Below are 23,907 nucleotides of genomic sequence, written 5' to 3'. Positions count from 1 at the left end.
ACGTTCAATAATACACTCAAAAAATTATTCATTATAATCAAGTAATATTTATTCTAGGGATGAAAGTTGAAATGTCTCCAGCTTAGCTTTTCTTTTCAGGATTTCTTTGACTACATCAAAATAAAAAATCTTCACAACAAAGGAAACAATGAACAAAATTAAAAGGGAACCCACAGAATGGGAGAAGATATTTGCAAATGATATATCTGATAAATGTTTACTATCCAGCATATATACATAACTTATAAAATTCAAAATCCTATATAGCTGGGAGTCTACTTGGCAGAGAAGTAGGGGTATGAGAAGTTCCCTCATACCCCAAACACAGCAGTATTGAGACCAGAAGACTTGGAATTCCAGGAATCTGGGCTACAGAGTGACATAAACATCTCCAGGGACCCACAGAGAACTTGGTGGGCCATAGGTGCATGACTGTGAACTGGGAGAGATAAAACGGGTGGTGTCAGTATATAGTGGAGGGATCCCTTTCTGTTGAGAGACAAAAGAAGTAGAAAGATAGACTGTGGAAGGGTAGGACTGAATTTGGACAGGAGGAAAACCATGGACCAAGGAATGGAAAAGATGGAGCAAGAACCAATTTCCTCTTCATTCTAGGGTTGTGGGGCTTTCTCCAGACTGGGACCTGCCACTCTGTTTGTGCATCTGGGGAGGAGGGGAGCCAGCCCTGGGCTCAGTAGCCTGCTCAGAGGCACAGTCAGTGACAGAAATCCTCTCCCTTGAGTGTTATGGGAAGATGGCATATAGCCTCCAAGGACAAAAGACCCTGCAGGTGCTTGCCAGCCAGAGGCCCTTTGCCAGCTGGCTGGGCAGGGTGACTCTACCCCAGAACTGGGGCATGCAGAGCAGGATCCTTTAACACATCACGTTTTGAATCCCAGCTGAGTGCCTGGAAGGCACAGGAGACTGTGGACCAGAACCAACCAGCCCACTCATGTCTGTGCAGCCCTGTGAGGAGCCAGAGGTCCTTTGTCAGCTAGCTGGGAAGAGGTAGCTGCCAATACCCCAGAACCTGGATATATGGAGCAGGACCCTTTAAGACATCAGGTTTTGAATCCTAGCAGAGCACCTGGGGGGTGTGGGAGACTATGGAGCAGAACAAACCAGCCCACTCATGACTGCACAACACTGTGAGGATGGCCTGAACAGAGTGGTTTGGTAAACTTGGTCTGGGGGTGGGGTAGAGACGGGGATGTCACCATTTTTCTCCCCATTATGAAATATATATATATATATATATATATATATATATATATATATATATATGAAATTCCTCTTATTCCTTCCCTTCCTCTTATTCCTTCCCTTCTCTAGTAGGGTTATCGTGGTTGTTGGTTTGTTTAAGCAGACATTTTTACTGTATTCTTTTTACACCTCTTCTGTGTCTCCTTCTTTATTTTCCTCTCTCTCTCTCTCCGAATTAAGTCATACAGTTTCTCTGATTCTCTGCCTGGTCAATTTTTTATTCTTTTATTTTTCCCCATGCCTGTAATTTATCTCTTTGTTTAGGATAAGGCTTCTGCCATCACCCCCTTTTTACAATTTTTTTTCCAGGGTTACCTCAATGAACAAATCAAAGCATACCTGGTAGAAAGCCCAAACCACCACTATGAGTGGTTTATAAAGCAATGAGTGTCAGAACAACAAAGAGCATGCAAGACACTCAATAAACACCTCCTGAAGGACCAGGCCCTGGACAGTGCATGACCCCTTTTTAATATAGTAGTGCACTCAGGTGCAGGACAAATAATGTTATTAAAACATATAAGGGACAGAAAACTAGCCAAAATGATGAAACAGAAGACTTCTCATCAAAAGAAATTCCAGGAAGAAATTACTGCTAGAGAATTGATCAAAACAGATATAAATAATATATCTGAGCAAGAATTTAGAATAATAGTTATAAGATTAATACCTGGGCTTGAGAAAAGTGTAGAAGACAGGAGAGATTCTATTGCTGTAGAGATCAAGGAACTAAGAAATAATCACTATGAATTAAGAAATGGTGTAAATGAGGTGCAAAATAAACTAGATGCAGTGACATCAAGGCTGGAGGAAGCAGATGGGGAGAATACACAATAGAATACACAATAGAAATTATGGAAAACAATGACACTGAGAAAAAGAGAGACAAGAAAATACTAGAGCACGAAGGTAGATTTAGAGAACTAGGTGATTCAAAGAAACATAATGATATTCATAAAATAGGAGTTCCAGAAGAAGAAGGAGGAGGAGGAGGAGGAAGAGGAGGAGGAGGAGGAGGAGGGAGAAAGGAGCAGAATGTTTACTTCAAAAAATTATAGTTGAGAACTTCCCTAATCTGAGGAAGGAGGCAGACATGCAAATACAGGAGACACAGGGACATCCCTTCAGGTTTAACATAAATAGGTCTTCTCCACTTCATAACATAGTGAAACTGGCAAAATACAAATATAAAGAGAGATTTCTGAAAGCAGCTAAGAACAAACAAACCTTAACCAGCAAGTATAAACACATAAGGGTAGTAGCAGACCTATCCACTGAAACTTGGCAGGCCAGAAGGGAGGGGCAGGAAATATTCAATGTGCTGAATAGGAAAAATATGTAGCCAAGAATCCTTTATCCAGCAAAGCTGTCATTCAGAATAAAAGGAGAGGTAAAGGCTTTTCCAGAAAAACAAAAGCTGAAGAAGTTCATGACTGCTAAACCAGCCCTGTAAGACACACTAAGGGGGACTCTGAGTGTAATGCTGCAAAGACTGCAAAGGACCAGAGACATCACTACAAGCATGAAACCTATGTACAACAAAATGTCACTAATTCCATATCTTTCAATAATAACTTTGAATGTAAATGCACTAAGTGCTCACATCAAAAGAAATGGAGTATCAGAATGGATTAAAAAAAAGACAAGGTCCATCTATATGCTGTCTACAAGACACTCATTTTAGACCTGAGGACACCTTCAGACTGAAAGTGAGGGGATGGAGAACCATCGGTCATGCTACTGAAAGTCAAAGTAAAGCTGGAGTAGCCATATTTATACAAGACAAACTATATTTTAAACTAAAGACTGTAACAAGAGATGAAGAAGGGAATTATATCATAATTATGGGGTCTGCCCATCAAGAAGAGGAACAGTTGTAAATTTTTACACCCCTACTTGTTAGAACCAAAATATATAAATCAATTAATCACAAACATAAGCAATTTTATTGGTAAGAATTAATTGCAGGGGAATTGAATACTACACTTACAACAATGGATGTATCATCTAGGCAGAGGATAAATAGAAAAACAATGACCCTGAATGATATACTAGACCAGATAAACTTGACACATATTCAGAACTTTTCATCCAAAAGCAGCAGAATACACATTCTTCTCAAGTGCACATGGAATATTCTCCAAGACAAATCACATACTGGGTCACAAAACAGCCCTCAATAAATATAAAAGAATTGAGATCATACCGTCCATACTTTCAGATCATAATGCTATGACACTTGCAATCAAACACAAGAAAAAAATTTGGAATGCCTCCAAATGAATGGAAGCTAAAAAAAAAAAACATTCTACTAAAGAATGAGTGGGTCAACCATACAATTAAAGAAGAAATTAAAAATATATATGGAAAGAAATGAAAATGAAAACACGACAGTCAAAACCCTTTGGGATGCAAAAGCAGTTGTAAGAGGAAAATAAATTGCAATCCTGGCCTATCTCAAGAAACAATAAAAATACTAAATATAAAACCAAATCTTACACCTAAAGGAACTAGAAGCAGAACAGTAAAGAAACCTCAAAGCCAGAAGAAGAGAAATAATAAAGATTACAGTGGAAATAAACAATATAGAATACCAAACAATAGAACAGATCAATGAATTGAACAGTGAAAGGGCGGGCCTACGCCAGCCGACTCCATCTTGTTCTGTGTTCTCCACCTTGAGTGACTATGTCCCAGACATGACCCCTTTTCCGGGAAAATCACAGAAACCTCAGACTGTGCCTCCTCCCCTTGAGTAACCTCCCGCTCACCCGTTCAAACTTTCTGATCAAAACACGCCCAGCGACCTGCGTAACAGGACTCCGACCCTTCCCCAGCCAATCGGCCGAGGCCACGACCCTTCCCCAGCCAATCGGCTGAGGCCACAGCCATTACCTCACCAACTGCCCCTAGACCCCTATAAAACCTTTGTGCTTTTGAAACTCGCTCTCTCTCCCTGGTATCTTACCGCTGCGTCAGTGCAGGTAGGGGATTGAGCTCGAGCTAGCTCGAATAAAGGTTCTTTTGCTTTTGCATCGGACTCGGCTCCCTAGTGGTCTTTGGGGATCACGAATTCTGGGCATAACATTTGGGGGCTCGTCCGGGATCCCCAAGACCCCCGAGGGACCCCCGACCCAGAGAGCCTGACTGGCCACGGTTAGTGTCTGTCTGTTTGTTCTGTCTTTTCTGTGTGAGCTCACTTCTGGAGTTCTGGTAGTGCCCGACGCGGTCTAAGTGGACGCACTGGAGGACCACGGGCTGGGAGTTTCGGAAGACGTTCCGATTCTCCCTTCTGGAGGGACGTGGAATCCCCTCAAAGGTCTGAGACGAGGCGGGTCGCTCCCGCTGGTCGGCGTGAGGCCGTCGTCTTTGGAGGGACGTGGAATCCCCTCATCGGTTTTGGAGGGACGTGGAATCCCCTCAAATGTCTAAGCTAGCTTTCAGTTTTGCTTCCATGGAGTTGGAAGATTTTCTAGGGGCCCTCTGTTTGTCTGTTTTTGTGTTTCTCTGTTTTGTTCTGTGGACTTACTGGACGGACGTTATGGGACAGACTCAGACTACTCCTCTAAGTATTATGATTGATCACTTTAAGGATGTGAGGGGAAGAGCTAACAACCTCAGTGTGGAAGTCCGAAAGGGTCAGTGGCGGTTTTTTTGTTCTAGCAAGTGGCCAACTTTCAATGTCGGATGGCCACCAGAGGGGACCTTCGACCTCCCTACCATCCACCGAGTCAGGAGTATCATCTCTCAGCCTAAGACGGGCCATCTTGATCAGCTCCCTTACATTATCACTTGGCAGGACCTTGTAGAAGACCCACCCTCTTGGCTTAAGCCCTTCCTAGCCCCGCTCCCTCCAGAGCCAAAACCCATTCTTGCTTTGCAGGGGACAAAGAAGAAGAAAAGTCTTATCCAGCCTTCAGCACCCCTCTACCCTGTCTTACAGGGGGGTACTGAAGAAGAATTATTTTTTCCTCCCTCGTATAACCCCTCTAGGATGCTGGAAGAACACCATCCTCCCCCTCCAGGGGAGGCAGACGCTGTTCTGAGAGCGGGAGGCAGAAACACTCCAGTGGGAAGCCCGCCCTTCACCAGACAAAGGGCTCAGAGGGAGCAATCCGCCTCCGCCGCCGACTCCACTATTCTGCCCCTGCGAGCCACCGGACCCCCAGACGCAGAGGGGAACCAGCCCCATCACTATTGGCCTTTCGCCACTAGTGACCTCTACAATTGGAAAGCTCAGAATCCTAAGTTTTCCGAGAAACTGGCAGGGCTTATTGATTTATTAGACTCTGTTCTTTTTACCCATCAGCCCACGTGGGACGATTGCCAGCAGCTTTTGCAGGTCCTGTTCACGACTGAAGAAAGAGAAAGAATCGTCAACGAGGCCCGAAAACTAGTTCCGGGCACAGACGGGAATCCCACCACCAACCAGGCTCAGATAGATGCCTCCTTCCCCTTAACTCGGCCCCAGTGGGATTTCAACACGGCAGAAGGTAAGGAGAGGCTCCGGGTCTACCGCCAGACTCTAATGGGGGGTCTCCGAATGGCTGCTAGAAAGCCAACCAATTTGGCCAAGGTAGGAAATGTACAACAGGGAAAAGATGAATCTCCGGCTGCCTTTTTAGAACGGATCATGGAGGCATTCCGTACCTATACCCCCATGGATCCAGAGGCTCCGGAAAGCAAGGCAGCTGTTATCATGGCCTTTGTAAACCAATCGGCCATAGACATTAGGAGAAAATTACAGAAAATAGATAGACTAGGAGAAAAAAGTCTGCAGGACTTACTGGTGGTAGCCGAAAAGGTATATAATAACCGGGAGCTTCCTGAGGACAAGCAGGCTCGTGCCATGGCGGCTGCCAGCAGTAAGCAGACTCAAGACCTGGCCAGAATACTACTAGCTACCACTGCTGACTCCCCTGAGGAACGAGACCGCCGTCTCCGGCAGCTGGCAGACGACGCAAGAAAAGGTAAAAGAACCACCAAGGGGGGGAAGCAGAGGCTGCAGAAGGATCAGTGCGCATACTGCAAGGAGATAGGGCATTGGGCCCGAGATTGTCTGAAAAGGGCCGGCGGGAAAGGAAGCAAGACTGATTGAGTAAAAGTCCTAGAGCTAGATGAACTAAGTGATTAGGGGAGTCGGGGTTCGGACCCTCTCCCCGAACCCAGGGTAACTCTTAAAGTGGAGGGGACCCCTGTTGACTTCCTTGTCGACACCGGAGCACAACATTCGGTCCTCCGCACCCCACAAGGAAAACTAGCCAGCAAGAAGTCCTGGGTACAAGGGGCAACTGGTATGAGCCAGTATTCACGGACTACCCGAAGAACAGTAGATTTGGGAACGGGCCGGGTATCCCACTCCTTTATGGTAATACCAGAATGCCCCTACCCACTGTTAGGACGGGACTTACTGACCAAGATTGGAGCTCAGATAACTTTCAGACAAGGGGGGCCTCAGGTCACCGATGGCAAGGGCCACCCCATCCAGGTACTGACCATGAAACTGGAGGATGAATACCTCCTCCACCAGGAGGCGCTCCCGAGAGAGGATAATATAGACAGATGGCTACAAGAATTCCCCTCGGTTTGGGCAGAGACTGGGGGGGGATGGGACTAGCTGCTCATAGGACCCCAGTCCTGGTAGAGCTCAAGCCAGGAGAGAGTCCGGTAAGGATCAAACAATACCCCATGTCCCAGGAGGCCCGGAAGGGGATCCAGCCACACATCCGGAGACTACAAAGCCTAGGGGTACTAGTTCCTTGCCAGTCTGCCTGGAACACCCCCTTACTGCCAGTCAAAAAGCCTCACACAAATGACTACCGACCGGTACAAGACCTCCGGGAAGTAAATAAGAGGGTCGCGGACATACACCCAACTGTTCCCAACCCATATACTCTCTTGAGCTCCTTGGCGCCCTCCAGGGTCTGGTATACTGTACTAGATTTAAAGGATGCCTTCTTCAGTCTGCCGCTGGCACCCCAGAGCCAACCCCTGTTCGCCTTCGAGTGGCATGATCCAGAGGAGGGCTACAGTGGGCAACTCACCTGGACACGGCTACCTCAGGGATTCAAAAATTCACCCACCATCTTCGACGAGGCACTACACAAGGACCTGGGTGAGTACAGAAAGGAGCACCCTGGCCTCACCCTCCTACAGTATGTAGATGACATCCTGATTGCTGCCGACACGGCCAAAGACTGTGAGTGAGGGACCCAGGACCTGCTGGCTACCCTGGGGGCCTTAGGGTACCGGGCATCCGCGAAGAAGGCTCAGATATGCAGGGAGAGGGTAAGTTACCTGGGATATATCCTGGAGGGCGGACAGCGGCGGTTATCAGATGCCAGAAAAGAAACTGTCCTAAAGATCCCTACTCCCACCTCCCGAAGAGAAGTGAGGGAATTCCTAGGATCAGCCGGCTACTGCCGCCTCTGGGTTCCAGGTTTTGCTGAGATCGCCAGGCCCCTATATGAAGCTACCAAAGAGGGGAAAACATTTAAATGGACTGAAAAAGAAGAAATTGCCTTTAATCGGTTAAAAAAGGCCCTCCTAAGTGCCCCAGCCCTGGGCCTACCAGACATTACGAAACCCTTCCACCTCTTTGTAGACGAACATAAGGGAATAGCAAAAGGGGTTCTAACTCAAGCCTTAGGCCCCTGGAACCGCCCAGTGGCTTACCTGTCTAAGAAACTAGACCCAGTGGCTGCCAGCTGGCCGCCATGCCTAAGAATTATTGCGGCGACAGCACTCCTAGTCAAGGATGCAGACAAACTGACCCTAGGACAGGAGATCTGGATCACGACCCCACACGCCATTGAAGGGGTCCTGAAACAGCCTCCTGATAGATGGATGAGCAATACACGTATGACTCATTACCAGAGCCTCCTACTCAACCCTCCACGAGTGCGGTTCCACCCCAGTGCGGCCCTCAATCCTGCAACCCTGCTGCCCGACCCTGACCTAGGTGCTCCACTACATGACTGTGCGGGAATCCTGGAACAAGTACATGGATTCCAGATGGACCTGACCGACCAGCCCCTCCCCGATGCCGAGGCTACTTGGTTCACTGATGGCAGCAGCTTTGTGCAAGATGGACACAGGTATGCGGGTGCAGCGGTGGTCACCGAAACGGACACCGTATGGGCGGAGGCTCTACCCTCTGGAACGTCAGCCCAGCGAGCGGAGTTCATAGCCCTCACCAAGGCGCTGATGCTGGGAGCTGGAAAACGGCTTAACATCTACACAGACAGCCGTTATGCATTTGCCACAGCTCATATTCATGGGGCAATTTATCAGGAGAGGGGGTTACTGACGGCAGAAAGACGGACTATAAAAAATAAGCAGGAGATACTTAACCTGCTTACGGCCTTATGGCTTCCTGCCAAGCTAGCCATTATCCACTGCCAAGGGCACCAAAAAGCTGATAACCCAGTAGCTAGAGGTAATCGAAAGGCTGACCAGGCAGCCAAGGCAGTAGCCCTTACTCCAGTCCCTACCATGACCATACAACTACCGGACCCGGGAGACCCAGTTTTACCAGACCAGCCCAAATACTCCCAGGAGGAGTTACAGCGGATCAAGAAACTCCCCATGGCCCAGGAGATAAAGGGATGGTGGTATACACCTAACAAGGAGCTCGTGCTGCCAGACCGGCTCGGAGTCTCAATATTAGAGCACATGCATCGGTCTACTCACATGGGGGCCCGAAAATTAAAAGACTTAATCCGACATGCCAGAATCAAGATTCACCAATAGGACACCAAAATAGAGCAAGTTGTATCTGCCTGTAAGACCTGCCAACTCACCAACGCGAAAGCCACATCAAATAAAAAAGGAACCAGGCTCAGAGGCACCAGACCGGGAGCCCAATGGGAAGTCGACTTCACTGAAGTCAAACCAGGAAAGTATGGTTATAAATATCTTTTAGTATTTACAGACACCTTCTCTGGCTGGGTGGAGGCATACCCAACCAAGCATGAAACGGCTCAGACGGTGGCTAAGAAGCTACTAGAAGACATCTTACCCAGGTATGGTTTTCCTGCCATGGTAGGATCAGACAATGGACCAGCTTTTATCTCGCAGGTAACACAGGCAGTAGCCAAGGCGGTGGGGGCAAACTGGAAATTACATTGTGCTTATAGGCCCCAGAGCTCAGGACAGGTAGAAAGAATGAATAGAACCCTAAAAAAGACCCTTACCAAATTAACCATGGAGACTGGCGGGGACTGGGTGACTCTCCTACCGTACGCCCTTTACCAGGTTAGAAACACTCCTTACACTCTGGGTTTTACTCCCTACGAGATCATGTTTGGCAGGCCACCCCCTGTTATTCCCAGCCTTCGAGCTGAACTTCTTGCAGAGTTTAAAGATCAAGAACTTTTTCTTTCCTTGAGAGGGCTCCAGAGGGCGCACGAGGACATTTGGCCGCGCCTCCGTGCCATCTACGAGGCTGGCCCGACCCCGACACCTCATCAGTACAAGCCGGGAGACTGGGTCTGTCAAGAGGCACCACCGAGAGACTCTCGAGCCGCGCTGGAAGGGACCCTACATTGTAGTGCTGACAACCCCCACCGCTCTCAAAGTAGACGGCATTACGACCGGGGTCCATCACACCCACGTTCGGCCAGCGGACCCCTCCTCGATCCGGAAGGACTTCGTCACGCGATGGGCCATCAGTCGGGACCAACACAACCCGCTCAAGCTCAAGCTCAAGCTACAGCGCATTCGACCCACCTAATATTGGTAACTCTGTTAACTCTGCTTGTCATTGCTCATGCTACCGGGAGTCCCCACACCCCCCAAAACATCACCTGGCAGATCATAGATACCAGCTCAGGGACAATACTTAATTAGACCTCCCAGAGCCACCCCAGGGACACATGCTTCCCAGAACTTAGTGTAAACCTCCAAACTCTGTTCCCCTTGTCACCATAAATGCAGCCGGTCCCATGATTGGGTCCGTAAGTTACATGACAAGGGGGGAATGAAAGGGCGGGCCTACGCCGGCCGACTCCATCTTGTTCTGTGTTCTCCACCTTGAGTGACTATGTCCCAGACATGACCCCTTTTCCGGGAAAATCACAGAAACCTCAGACTGCGCCTCCTCCCCTTGAGTAACCTCCCGCTCACCCGTTCAAACTTTCTGATCAAAACACGCCCAGCGACCTGCGTAACAGGACTCCGACCCTTCCCCAGCCAATCGGCCGAGGCCACAACCCTTCCCCAGCCAATTGGCTGAGGCCACAGCCATTACCTCACCAACTGCCCCTAGACCCCTATAAAACCTTTGTGCTTTTGAAACTCACTCTCTCCCTGGTATCTTACCGCTGCGTCGGTGCAGGTAGGGGATTGAGCTCGAGCTAGCTCGAATAAAGGTTCTTTTGCTTTTGCATCGGACTCGGCTCCCTAGTGGTCTTTGGGGATCACGAATTCTGGGCATAACAAACAGCTGTTTTTTTTTTTTTTTGAAAAAAATATACAACACTGATAAATCCCTAGCCAGGCATCTCAAAAAGAAAAGAGAGAAAACTCAAATAGATAAAATCACAATTGAAAGAGAAGAGATCACAACCAAGACCATAGAAATACAAACAAGTTTTAGAGAATGGTATGAAAAATTATATGCAAACAGAATGAACAACCTGGAAGAAATGGACAAATTCCTAGACACCCATACATGACCAAAACTCAAACAGGAAGAAATAAAAATTTGAACAGACCCATAACTAGCAATGAAATTATATCAGCTATCAAAAATCTCCCAACAAATAAGAACCCTGGGCCAGATGGCTTCCCAGGGGAATTCTAGCAGACATTTAAAGTGAAGTTAATACCTATCCTTCTCAAGCCATTCGAAAGAAAGAAAGAAAGAAAGAAAGAAAGAAAGAAAGAAAAGAAAAGACTGAAGCCATTAAAAAAATAGAAACAGAAGAAAATCTTCCTGACTCATTCTATGAAGCCAGAATTACCTTGATTCCCAAACTGTACATACATCAAACTGAAAAAGAGAGTTACAGGCCAATACCCCTGATGAACATGGATGCAAAAAACCCCAACATGATAGTAGCAAATCAAATTCAATAGCATATTAAAACAGTTACTCACCATGATCAAATGGGATTCATTCCTGGGTGGCAAGGTTGGTTCAATATTTACATGTCAATCAATGTGTTACATCACATTAATAGAAGAAAGGATAAGAACCATATGATCCTGTCAGTAGATACAGAAAAAGCATATAACAAAATACAACATCCATTCTTAGTAAAAACCCTCAAGAAAGTCAAGATAAAACCCTCAAGATAAAAGGAAGATACTTTAACATCATAAAAGCCATATATGAAAATCCCACAGCTGATATCATCCTCAATGGGGAAAAACAGAGCTTTCCCACTGAGAACAGGAACATGACAGGGACATCCACTTTCACCATTATTATTATAGCATTGGAAGTCCTACCTTCAGCAATCAGAAAACAGAATGAAATAAGTCATCCAAATTGACAAAGAAAAAGTAAAAATTTCAATCTTTACAGATAACCTGATACTCTATATGGAAAACTCAAGACTCCCCCCAAAGCTGCTAGACGTGATACATGAATTCAGCAAAGTCACAGGATGCAAAATCAATGTACAGAAATCGGTTGTGTGTCTATAAACCAATAATGAAGCAACTGAAAGAGAAATCAAGAAATCTATCCCATTTTCAATTGTATCAAGAAACATCAAATACCTAGGAACAAACCTAACCAAAGATGTAAAAGATCTGTATACTGAAAACTATAGTAAACTTATGAAGGAAATTGAAAAAGACACAAAGAAATGGGAAAAAAATCCATGCTCATAGATTGGAAGAACAAATATTGCTAAAATGTAATACTACCCAAAGCAATCTACACATTCAATGCAATCCCAATCAAAATTTCATTGGCATTCTTCTCAAAGCTAGAACACACCATCCTAAAATTTATATGGAAACACAAAAGACCCGAATAACCAAAATAATGTTGAAAAAGAAAACCAACGTGGGAAGCATCCCAATCCTGGACTTGAGCCTCTACTATAAAGCTATAATCATTTTGGGGACAAAAACAGACACATAGACCAATGGAACATAATAGAGAACCCAGAATTGGACCCACAAATGTATAGCCAACTAATCTTTGACAAAGCAGGACAAAGTATCCAATGGAAAAAAGGCAGTCTCTTTAGCAAATGGTGTTGGGAAACTGGATAGTGACATGCAGAAATATGAAACTGGACCACATTCTTACACCACACACAAACATAAACTCAAAATGGATTAAAGACCTAAATGTGGAACAGAAAACCATCAAAACCATAGAGGAGAATGCAAGCAACAATTTATTGGACCTCAGCCACAGAAACTTCTTACTCAACACATATCCAAAGGCAAGGAAAACAAAAGCAAAAATGAACTATTGGGACCTCAAGATAAAAAGCTTCTGCACTGCAAAGAAAACAATCAACAAGACTAAAAGGCAACCGACAGAATGCGAGAAGGTATTTGCAAATGACATATCAAGTAAAGGGTTAGTATCCAAAATCTATAAAGCACTTACCAAACTCAACACCTGAAAAACAAATACCCCAGTGAAAAAATGGGCAGAAGACATGAAAAGACACATTTCCAAAGTCATCCAGATGACCAACAGACACATGAAAAGATGCTCAATGTCACTCATCATCAGGGAAATACAAATCAAAACCACACTAAGATACCACCTCACACCGGTCAGAGTGGTTAAAATTAACTATTCAGGAAACAACAGATGCTGGCAAGGATGTAGACAAATGGGAACCCTCTTGCACTATTGGTGGGAATTCAAACTGGTGCAGCCCCTCTGGAAAGCAGTGTGGACTTCCTCAAAATATTAAAAATAGAACTGACTTATGATCCAGCAATATCACTACTAAGAATTTATCCAAATGATACAGGAGTGTTGATTCATAGGGGCACATGTACCCCAATGTTTATCACAGCACTTTCAACAATAGCCAAATTATGTAAAAAGCCTAACTATCCATCAACTGATGAATGGATAAAGAAGATGTGGTTTGAATATACAATGGAATACTACTTGGCAAAGGGAAGAGAAAGAGAAGATACAGACAGGGACTGCAAAAACATCCAGGAAACAATTAACAAAATGGCAATAGTACATGCCTGTCAATAATTATTTTAATGTAAATGGACTAAATTCTCCAATTCAAAGACATAGAGGGGTTAAATGGACATAAATATAAAAACACTTATCTATACAATGCCTACAAGGGACTCACTTCAAATGTAAAAACACACACAATCTTAAAATGATGGAATGGTAAAAGATATTCCATGAAAATGGAAACCAAAAGGAAACTGAGGTAGCTAGCGATGAGCAAAGATGGCAGAGAATTATGACGACTGGGATTACCCTTGTCTCTCAAACATAGCTGTATTGAGGTCAGAACACTTAGAATACCTAGGAATACTGTCTGCAGAGTGACAGAGACATCTCTACAGGTGGATGGAGAGAACTTGGGAGAAGAAGGGTGTGTATTTACGAATTGTGGGTGATAAAATGGCAGGCAGCATGGACATGGAGGCAAGGGGACCCCTTCTATGGAAAGACAAAAGGAAGAGAAAGAGACGTTGTGGACGTGTGGTATTGTATTTGGACAAGAGAAAAACCTATCCAGACCACAGTCTGGGGAATGAGAAATACAGAGATAACCAGTTACCACTTTGAAAACAGGCTTAAGAGCTGAAAATCAGAGTTTTCAGGGGGTGCCCAACTTTCTTTGGACCAGAACCACCACTGTGTGCATGCATCTGGGGAGGAGGGGAGCAAGTCTCAGATCGCAGTAGCAATCTCAGGAGCACACTGAGAGACAACAGAACCCACCCTTGAGTACTGTGGGAAGAGGGTTGATTGCCCCCCAAGGACAAAAGACCCGGCAAGCAACCTCCAGAGGTCCTTTGTCACCTGGGAAAGGTGGTGCTGCCCCAGGACCAGGCCTCCATGGTGTATGATCCTGTAAGACATGGGGTTTTGAAAGCAGCAAAGACTACAAAGGAACAGAGACATCACCAGAAGCATAAAACCTACAGATAACACAATGACACTAAATCCATATCTTTCAGTAATCACTCTGAATGTAAATGGACTAAATGCTGCAACCAAAAGACAAAAAGTCTCAGGATGGTTAAAAAAAATCCATCTATATGCTGCCTACAAAAGACTCATTTTAATTTTTTTAACATTTATTTTTTTGAGAGAGAGAGAGAGCATGAGCAGGGGAGAGGCAGAGAGAGAGGTAGTCACAGATTCTGAGCAGGCTTGAACTCATGAACTGTGAGATCATGACCTGAGTTGAAGTTGGACGCTTAACCCAGTGAGCCACACCCAGGTGCACAAACAAAAGACTCATTGTAGACCTGAGACATCTGCAGATTGAAAGTGAGAGGATGGAGAACCATCTATCATGCTAATGGATGTCAAAGGAATGATGAAATATCCATACTTATATAAGAGAAACTAGATTTTAAAACAAAGACTGCAACAAGAGATGAAGGACTTTATATAATAATTAAGCGGTCTATCCATCAAGAAGAGCTAACAATAGTGAATGTTTATGTCCCTAACGTGGAACACTCAAATATATAAATCAATTAATCAAAAACATAAATACATGTATAGATAATAATACTGTAATTGTAGGGGACTTTAATACTTTACTTACAGCAATGGAAAGATCATCTAGGCAGAAAATCAATAAGGAAACAATGGCTCTGAAAGACACATTGGAACAGATGGAGTTAATAGATATATTCAGAACCTTTCTACCAAAAGCACCAGAATACACATTCTTCTTGAGTGCACATGGAAATTATCAAAATAGATCACATACTGGGTCACAAAACAGCCTTCAACAAATATAAAAGGATTGAGATCTTACCATACATATTTTCAGATAAAAACTCTATGAAACTTGAAATCAACCACAGTAAAAAATTTGGAAAGCCCCCAAACACTTTGAGCTTAAAGAATATCCTATTAAAGAATGAATGGGTCAACAAGGAAATTAAAGAAGAAATTAAAAAATAAATACATGGGAGTCAATGAAAATGAAACATGACAGTACAAATCCTTTGGGACACAACAAAGGCACTACTAAGAGGAAAATGCATTGCAATCCAGGCCTACCTCAAGAAACATGACAGGTCCTAAATACATAACCTAACCCTCACCTAAAACAACTAGAAAGACAACAGTAAAGAAATCCCAAAGCCAGAAGGAGAGAAATAATAAAGATTAGAACAGAAATAAATAATATAGAATACAAAAAAAAAAACCAGTAGAATAGATCCATGAATCTAAGAGCTGGATTTTTGAAATAATAAAACTGATAAACCCCTACCCAGACTTCTCAAAAAGAAAATGAGAGGACCCAAAGAGATAAAATCATGAATGAAAGAGGAGAGATCACAACCAACACCACAGAAATATGAACAACTTTTAAAGACTTCTCAAAAAGAAAATGAGAGGACCCAAAGAGATAAAATCATGAATGAAAGAAGAGAGATCACAACCAACACCACAGAAATATGAACAACTTTTAAAGAATTCTATTAAAAAAACTATATGCCAACAAACTAGACAATGTGGAAGAAAGGGACAAAGTCCTAGACACCCACACACTACTAAAACTCAAAAGGAAATAAACAGAAAATTTGAACATACTCATAACCAGCAAAGAAATTGAACTGGTTATCAAAAATCTCCCAACAAATAAGAGCCCTGGGCCAGATGGCTTCCTTCGGGAATTCTACCAGACATTTAAGGCAGAATAAATACCAATTCTTCTCAAGCTGTTCCAAAATGGAAGGAAAGCTTCCAGACTCATTCTATGAATCTATCATTACCTTGATTCCCAAACTAGACAAAGACCCCAATAAGGAGAATTATAGGCCAGTGTCCATGATGAACATGGATGCAAAAATTCTCAACAACATACTAGCATATCTAATTCAACAGTATATAAAAAGAATTTTTCACCATGATCAAGTGGGATTCATTCCTGGGCTGCAGGGCTGGTTATATATTCACAAATCATCAATGTGATACATCACATTAATAGAAGAAAGGATAAGAACCATATGATCCTGTCAGTAGATGAAAAAAGAATATATTTGACAAAATATAGCATCCTTTCTTAATAAAAACCTTCAATAAAGCTGGCATAAAAGGTACATACCTTAACATCATAAAAGCCATATAAGAAAGTCCCACAGCTAATATCACTCTCCTTAGGCCAGGAACACAACAAGGATGTATATTCTTGCCACTGTTGCTCAACATAGTACTGGAAATCCTAGCCTCAGCAATCAGACAAGAAAACTAAATAAAAGGAATCCAAATTGGTAAAGAAGAAGTTAGACTTTCATTTTTTGCAGATGACATGATACTCTACATGACAAATTCAAAAGACTCCACCAAAAACTGCAACAACTGACACATGAAGTCAGTAAAGTTTCAGAATATAAAATTAGTGTACAGAAATTGGTTGCATTTCTATACACCAACAATGAAGCAGCATAAAGAGGTATCAAGGAACCCATCCCATTTACAATTGAACAAAGAATCATAAATTATTGAGTAATAAGCCAAATCAACGATGTAAAAGATCTATACACTGAAATGTATAGAAAGCTTATAAAATAAATTGAAGAGGACACAAAGAAATGGAAAACAAAAACAGTCCATGCTCATGGATTGGAAGAATAAATATTGTTAAAATGTCAATACTACCGAAAGCAATCTACACATTCAATGCAAACCCTATCCAAATAGCACGAGTGTTCTTCACAGAGCTAGAACAAACAATGCTAAAATTTATATGGAACCACATAAGAACCAAAATAATGTTGAAAAAGAAAAGCAAAGCTGGAAGCATCAGAAGTACAGATTTCAAGCTGTATTACAAAGCTGTAATCATCAAGACAGTATGGTATTGGCACAAAAACAGACAAATAGATCAATGAAGCAGAACAGAGAACCCAGAAATTGACCCACAAATGTATAGCCAACTACTCTTCAACAAAGCAGGAAAGAATCTCCAATGGAAAAAAGTTAGTCTCTTCAGAAAATGGTGCTGGGAAAACTAGATGGTGACATGTGGAAGAATGAACTTGGGCCACTTCCTTACACCATACAAAAAAATAAATTTAAAATGAATGAAAGACCTATATGTGAGACAGGAAATCATCATAATCCTAGAGGAAAAAGCAGGCAGCAACCTCTTTGATCTCAGCTACAGCAACTTGTTACTTGACATGTCTCTCGAGGCAAGGGAAACAAAAACAAAATGAACTATTTTTTTCAGAAGATAAAAAGCTTCTGCACAGCAAAAGAAACAGCCAACAAAACTAAAAGGCAACTGACAGAATGGGAGAAGATATTTGCATATAACATATCAGATAAAAGGTTAGTATCAATGATATATAAAGAACTTACCAAACAAAACACCTGAAAAACAAATAATCCAGTGAAGAAATGGGAAGAAGACATGAATAGACCCTTATCCAAAGAAGACATCCAGATTGCCAACAGACACATGAAGAGATGCTGAGCATCACTCATCATGAAGGAAATACAAATCAAACCACATTTAGATATCACCTCACACAGGTCACAGTGGCTAAAATTAACAACGCAAGAAACAACTGAGGTGAGAATGTGGAGAAAGGCCAACCCTCTTGCATTGTTGGTGGGAATGCAAACGGATGCAGCCACTCTGGAAAACAGTATGGATGTTCCTCAAAAAATTAAAAGTAGAATTACCCTACGACCCAGCAATAGAACTACTAGGATTTATCCAAAGGATACTGGAGTCGTGATTCATAGGGGTGCATGTACCCCAATGTTTAGAGCAGCACTTTCAACATTAGCCACATTATGGGAAGATCCTATATGTCCATCAACTGATGAATGGATAAAGAAGGTGCGGTATGTATATATATAAATATATAAATATAGAAATATAGAAATATAGAAATATATATATACACACACACATATACATACATATATATACATATATACACACACATATATATGTATATATACACACATACATATATATATAGTATATGCACATATATGTACAGTGTATATGTATATATGTACATACATACATACATACATACATATATATACACAATGGAATACTACTTGGCAATGAAAAAGAATGAAATCTTGTCATTTGCAATTACATGGATGGAATCAGAGGATATAATGATAAGCGAAATATGTCAGTCAGAGAAAGACAGATATCATATGATTTCACTCATATGTGAAATTTAAGAAACACAACAGTAGACCAAAAGGGAAGGGAAAGAAAAATAAGATGTAGACAGAGAGGGAGGCCACCATAAAGCCTTTAAATACAGACAACAAACTGAGGGATGATGGGAGTAGGGGTTGAGGGAGATGGGGGAAATGCATGATAGGCATTGAGAAGGGCACTTATTCGGATGAGCACTGGGTGTTGTATATAAGTGATGAATCAAGGGAATCTATTCCTGAAGCCAAGAATACACTGTATGTTAGCTAAGTTGACAATAGAGTTAAAAATAAATAAATAAAAGTAAAATAAAATATCACTTAAAAAAAGAAAACTGGGGTACCAATACTTACATCAGATGAAATAGACTTTAAAACAAAGAGTATAATGAGACAAAAAATACATAGTGATATAGGATTTAATTCAACAAGATACGACATTTGTAAATACTTATACACTTAATAGGAAGACCTAAATATATAAAGCGAATATATCAGACCTAAAGGGAGAAATAGAAAGCAATACAGTAATAGTAGGGTATTACAATACCACATTTTCATTGATAGATCATCAATAAATAAAATAAATATATAAATTTGACCTTAAATAACATGTTACACTGGTAGATTTAACAGTTATGTAAAGAACACTGGATCCCAATATAGCAGAATACACATTCTTCTCAAGTGTACATAGAATATCCTCCAGGATATGTTAAGTCACAAAAAATGTCTTAACAAAGTTAATAAGATGGAAAGCACCTTAACTATTTATTTTCAAAAATGCTTACATAAAACTAGAAATCAATTACAAGAAGAAAATTGATACATTTTCAAATATGTGGAGATTAAACAACATGCTATTGCATGGGTCAATAAAGAAATCAAAAGGGAAATAAAAAATAACTTGGGGTAAAAGAAAATGGAAATACAACAATCTGAAATTTATGAGAAGCAGTAAAAGAGAGTTCTAAGAGGGTAGCAATAAATGTCTACCTCAATAAATAAGAAAAATATCAAATAAATAATCTAACTGAACATTCCAAGAAAATAGAAAAAGAACATATGAAGTCCAAAGTTAGTAGAATGAGGGATAGAACAAAAATCAGAGCAGAAATAAATGAAATAAATAAAAGTGAAAATAAGATAAAAGAAACTAACATCTAGTCTAAAAAGATAAGCAGAATTCACAAACCTTAACAGGACTCACTATGAAAAATATACTGAGGGCTCAAAAAAAGAAATTTAGAAATGGAAAATGATATAATACAATAATATAAGATCAAAGCAGAATACTATGAATAATTATATGCCACAAAAGTGTAGTGCCTACAAGAAATGAATAAATTCCTAGAAACACACACATTCTAAAACTTAATCATAAAGATACAGAACATCTGAACAGACTGGTAAATAGTAAGGAGATTTATTTCATCAGTAATCAAAAATCTCCCAATAAGCACATATTCAGGACCAAATGACTTCACTTGTGAATTCTTCCAAACATTCAAACAAGAATTAATATCAATCCTTCTAAAACTCTTCCAAGAACTAGAACAGCAGTGAACGCATCTAAAATCATTTGATGAGGCAAATATTAAGCTAATATTAAAAACAGACAATGGATACACAATAAAAATACACAGGCCAATACCCCTAATGAACACAGATACAAAAAATGCTAAATGAAATAGTAAGAAACTGTATTCAAAAATACTTTAAAATAATCACAGACCATAAAAAAAGTTTGATTTAATCCAGGGATGCAAGCATGGTTCAATATATGTAAATCAATGTGGTACACCACAATAACAAAATTAAAGATAAACATCATGTGATCATCATAGGAGATGCAGAAAAATAATTTGACAAAATCCATCATCCATTTATGTTAAAAAAAAAAAAACTCCACAAAGTGGGTACAGGTTTGTATCTTAACATAATAAAGTTCATATATGAGAAGCCATGAGCTAACATCATACTTAATGGTTAAAAACTGAAAGCATTTCTTCTAAAATCAGGAACAAGACAAGGGTGATCACTCTTGTCCCTTTTATTCAACATAATATTGGAAGTACCAGCTAAAGTAACTAGGCAAGAAAAAATAAATAAACGGTCCTAACTGGAGAGGAAGAAGTAAAATTATTGTGATGTGCAGATAAAATAATATCATAATATTATATATAGAAAACACTAAAGGGGCACCTACGTGGCTCAGTTGGTTGAGCGTCCAACTTCAGCTCAGGTCATGATCTCACAGCTCGTGGGTTTGAGCTTTGCATCTGGCTCTGTGCTGACAGCTCAAAGTCTGGAGTCTGCTTCAAATTCTGTGTCTCCCTCTCTCTCTGCTCCTACCCTGCTCATGCTCTGTCTCTCATAAATGAATAAATATTTTAAAAAATTTTAAAAAGTAAAACACTAAAGACTATATAAAATTGATTAAATGAATAAATAAATTTGGTAGGGTAGAAAGACACAGTCAGAATATGAAAACCTGTTGCATCTCTATACAATAATAATTATCAGAAAGAGGAATTAAGAAAAATAAATTTTATTTATAATTGCATCAAAATGAATAAAATCTTTAGGGATAAATTAAACCACGTATGTGAAAGATTTATGAACTGTAAAATGTACGAAATTGATGAAAGAAATTGAAGAACAAACAAATAAGTGGAAAGACATTCCATGTTCATTGACTGGAAGGATTAATATTGTTAAAGTGTTCAACACTTTTTTTAAAGTGATCAAAAGCAACCTACAGATTAAATGTAATCTCTATACCATAATTGTTGTGGTATTTTTACTGAAATAGGATAAACAACTCCAAAATTTGTATGGAACCACAAAAGATCCCAAAAAGCCAAAGAAATCTTGAGAAAGAACAAAGAAGGAGGCATCACACACTCTGATTTCAAACTATATTATAAAGCTGTACTAATCAGAACAGTATGTCCCTGACACAAACCAGGACACAGAGATTAATGGGACAGAATAAAGAACCTAGAAATATACTTATACGAGTGTGGTCAATTAATGACAAAGAAGCAAAGCATATAAAATGAGGAAAGGACAGTCTATTCAATAAGTGGTGCTGGGAAAACTAGAGAGCTACATGCTAAATAATGAAACTAGACTACAATCTTATACCATAAATTAAAATTAACTCACAGTAAATTAAAGACTTAATGACCTGAAACCATAAAGCTTCTAGAATATAATATATCCATTAATATTCTTGACATCAGTCTTGGTGATGTTATTTTGGATTTGACACTAAAAACAAAGGCAAAAATATAAAACAAAAACAACGATAAACAAGTAGGATTACATCAAACTAAAAGCTTCTGCATAATGAAAGATATCATCAAGATTTAAAAAAGCCTACTGAATGGGAAAAATATTTTCAGATCATAAACCTGATAAGCAGTGAATATCCAAAATATATAAAGAAATCATACAATGCAACAGCATAAAAACAATCTAATTTAAAACTTGCCAGAAGAACTCAACATTTTTTTCTTTTAAAAAAAATGTTTGTTTATTTATTTTGAGAAAGAGAGAGAGAGAGAGATTGAGAGTGAGTGGGGGTGGGGACGAGAGAGGGAGAGAGAGATAATCCCAAGCAGGACACACACTGTCATCATGGAGCCTGATGTAGGGCTCAAACCCATGAACCACAAGATCATGACCTGAGCTAAAACCAAGAGTCAGATGCTTAGTGGAGTGAGCCACCCATCACATTTTTCTAAGGACATAGAGGAGGCCAACAGGTACATGTAAAGCTGGTCAACACCACCTGGTTTGAAAATGGCAGCAGAGTAGGAGGACCCCAGCCTCACTTCATCCCACAAATACAACAAAATAACTATCAAATCATCCTAAAAACCCCAGAAACTGAAGTGAAGACTAGCAGAACAAATTCTACAACTAAAGATAGAGAAGAGGCCACATCAAAGAAGGTAGGAAGTGCAGACATGCAGTTTGGAAGAGAAATGGATTGTGCTGCTATAATGGGGAGAAAGCCACATTGTAGAGAAAAGAAAGGCAGATTAGCACACAGGGCAGCTGATGGGGAAAACGAATCCTCACAATTGATTTGAAAAGTGAGAGGAGTGAAATATTGTGACTTCTGGCAACACAAGGGGCATAAAATATGGAGTTTCAAAGGTCAGCAGGCTTGGTTGAGGTCCAAGGCAAGACCCAAGGACATTGCACTACTCTTGGAGAGAAGGCAGCCAAACAACTCACATTCAGTGTGAAAACAGTGATATGAAGAGTATCTGAGGTACATATTGAAGTGGTATATCACTAATCTCAGAGCATGTCCAAGAGAGACAGTGTTCACAGACAGAACCCACTGAGAACAAAGGAACTGGCCAATGCCATTTTCCCCTTTCTGCCTCTTAGCATAAGCAGAGGGCCACCTGTGGGAACCAGGAAAGTGCTGATACTCCCTACATAACATGCTTACACCAAGCCCTTCCACCCATGCTGTGGTGGATCTGTCCTTTGCAGTCATGCTTGTCTCAGTCCCAGCATGGCAGGTTCTCTGCCCCAGAATATCAGTCCAAACCCCTGCTCACACTGTGTTTCCCAATTTGGGAGTTTTGCAGAAACTCAGTTCCAGTGGCAGTGGTGACAACTTTCATTTCATAAGAAGACCAGAGCACACCTAGTTAAACGTGCCACTTTCAGGCCAGGGACCAAAAAATGCCCACAATAAGCAAAGAGCTTCTGCAGATTACTGGCCTGCAGGATAAAGTGACCAGAAAAGAAGAGCTAAGCACATATAGCACACATTGGAGACAGTTCCAGAAGTGCCAGGCTCTGAGAAAGAGGGGATGCCACATGGCAGAGCATGGTAAGAGTTCTTCTTCATAAGGTCATTACCCTCAAGAACAGAAGACATAACTGGCTTTCCAAACACACAGAAACAGGCATACAGATGTAGAGAAAATGAGAAGACAGAGTAATTTGTCTTGAATGAAAGAAAAGGACAAGGCCGTGAACAGATATCTCATGAAACAGATATAAGTAATATGACTGATGGAGTATTTAAAGGGATGATCATAATGATACTCATTGGATTTGGTTAAACAGTGGTCGACATTAGTAAGACATGGAACACAGACATAAGGAACATCATAGGAGAGATAAAGGGCTCAAGAAAGATAATGATAAAAATGCTTTATGAAATGAAAGAAAGCTTGAAGAAGCATAGGAATGAAATAATGACCTTAGAAGACAGCAATGAAAAGTAATCAAGCTGAACAAAAGAAAAAAGAATTATGCAAACA

At 41.1% G+C, this 23,907-nt stretch overlaps 1 protein-coding gene across 1 annotated transcript; it reads left to right on the top strand.

Moving 5' to 3' along the window:
- Positions 1-4,804: 4,804 nt before the first annotated feature.
- LOC122239202 lies at positions 4,805-9,883 on the top strand (the record flags this gene model as incomplete). Its single annotated transcript, XM_042987674.1, is given in 3 exon segments — positions 4,805-6,862; positions 6,865-9,755; positions 9,757-9,883. Coding segments are annotated over 3 exon segments (5,076 nt in total), but the record flags the coding sequence as incomplete, so codon positions are not given.
- Between the last annotated feature and the right edge of the window lie 14,024 nt (positions 9,884-23,907).

The sequence above is a fragment of the Panthera tigris genome, chromosome B3 (genome assembly GCF_018350195.1).
Source record: "Panthera tigris isolate Pti1 chromosome B3, P.tigris_Pti1_mat1.1, whole genome shotgun sequence".
Taxonomy (NCBI): Eukaryota; Metazoa; Chordata; class Mammalia; order Carnivora; family Felidae; genus Panthera; species Panthera tigris.
This window is presented reverse-complemented; position numbering and strand designations above follow the sequence as displayed.